The following is a 1,862-nucleotide window of genomic DNA, read 5'->3' on the forward strand; positions in this document are numbered from 1 at the left end:
ATGAAAACCCAGCCTGTAGGACATGATAGGTGATACACAGATTAATAGAGATTGATTAATTTAAGATATAAGCTTAAGCTATTTGCCAAGAAATGTTTCAAATAATATAGTTTCTATATTTTTTGAAATTTTCTATATAATTATTTTGGGTCTGGAAAACCAAGAAACAAATGAGCAGCACCCGCCAACATTTTTGCCTAGCTGAATTACTTTACAAAACTCCCTTTTGCAAATGAAATTACTAAGGAGTATGTTCTTTTGTGTGGATACAATTGTAGGGATACATTTTAAAATATTATCCTCAATATATTTACTAGAGGAATTTAAGTAAAAATCTCAGTGTTACCATTATAAAGAGATTTTATTCCTGCAAAGGATTCTTATCAGGGCTTCTTTTATATCTCTGTTCCTCAAGCTGTAGATGAATGGGTTCAGCATTGGAGTCACCACTGTGTACATCATAGCCATGGCTGTTTCCTTCACAGTAGAATTATTGGATGATGGACATAAGTAGAGACCAATAATTGTCCCATAGAACAGTGAGACCACAGACAGGTGGGAGCCACAGGTAGAAAAAACCTTGTGGATAACCTGAGCAGATGAAATTTTCAGGATGGCACAGACAATTTTTACATAAGACACAAGGATGAGTAAGAATGGGATGACAACAATGGGCCCTCCCAAGATAAATATCATTAGTTCATTAATAAAAATGTCAGAGCAGGCCAACTTGAGCAGGGCAGATGTGTCACAGAAAAAGTGGGGGATTATGTTGTCCTCACAGAATGACAATCTAGCCACGAGTAGGGTGTGCAACATGGAATACAACATGGTACATACCCAGGACACTGCTACTATACACACACAGAGGTTGGTGCTTATGATGCTGGTGTAATGAAGGGGAAAGCAGATGGCCACATAGCGGTCATAGGCCATAGCCACAAGTAGAAAGTTTTCCATGTTTGCGAAAAACATGAAAAAGTACATTTGTGTAAGACAACCTACATAGGAGATGGATGGATCTTGGCTCTGCAGGTTCTGCAATAATTTGGGCATTGTGACAGAGGAAAAGCAGAAGTCAGAAAAGGACAAATTACTGAGGAAGAAGTACATGGGTGTATGAAGATGGGAGTCCAATAGAATGAAGATGATGATGCTGAGGTTCCCCAGGACGGTGGTGAGGTACATGGCCAGGAACAGGACATAGAACAGGTGGTGGTGCTCTGGGGGGATGGGCAGGCCCCGGAGGATGAAGTGAGAGATGACAGTTTGGTTTTTCATTATCATTCTTATTATTCAGTATCTGAATGAGGAAATATTAGGATCCTTTTAAATTAAAAACAAAATGAACACATATTTAAGATACATTTTGTACAAAAAGAGATCTGACAATGATTAGAGTAACTGTATCCTCAATCTCCTAATATCTTTAATTATTATAATCATCATTGAGTTTTTTCCCAAGTTCTTCTTAACATGATTCTACCTCCCATCCTTCTCAAGAATAATATATGCATTTTCTACTCCAATCCAATGGTACTAGAGCTTCTCTCTCCTACTGCCTGCTCAACTGTTGTTTGTTCATTTGTAATTTGCTGTGATTTTGTATATCGATATTACTGTAAAATTTGTTAAACTTTGATATCATATTATATATGTATGTGTGTGTTTTTCAAGAAAAACACACATACTCCAATGACTTAGATTACCATTTAAATCTTAGATGTGTATGTCTCTGTACCATACAAATTTCTGTTCCACTATTCACTAATAATCTTCTTCCCACTTCATGTATTACAGGTATCAGGAGCTCAAAAGCCCTGAATAAAATTCATGTTTTCACTTTGCTGTCTTTCAGAGAA

The 1,862-nt window shown here is 36.8% G+C and overlaps 1 protein-coding gene across 1 annotated transcript; it reads right to left on the bottom strand.

Moving 5' to 3' along the window:
• Nucleotides 1–348: 348 nt before the first annotated feature.
• On the bottom strand, nt 349–1,287 carry LOC130877209 (olfactory receptor 1468-like). The gene has a single exon (XM_057774268.1). It carries the CDS (start codon nt 1,285–1,287, stop codon nt 349–351), a length of 939 nt encoding a protein of 312 aa, XP_057630251.1.
• Nucleotides 1,288–1,862: the final 575 nt, after the last annotated feature.

The sequence above is a fragment of the Chionomys nivalis genome, chromosome 7 (assembly GCF_950005125.1).
Source record: "Chionomys nivalis chromosome 7, mChiNiv1.1, whole genome shotgun sequence".
Classification (NCBI taxonomy): Eukaryota; Metazoa; Chordata; class Mammalia; order Rodentia; family Cricetidae; genus Chionomys; species Chionomys nivalis.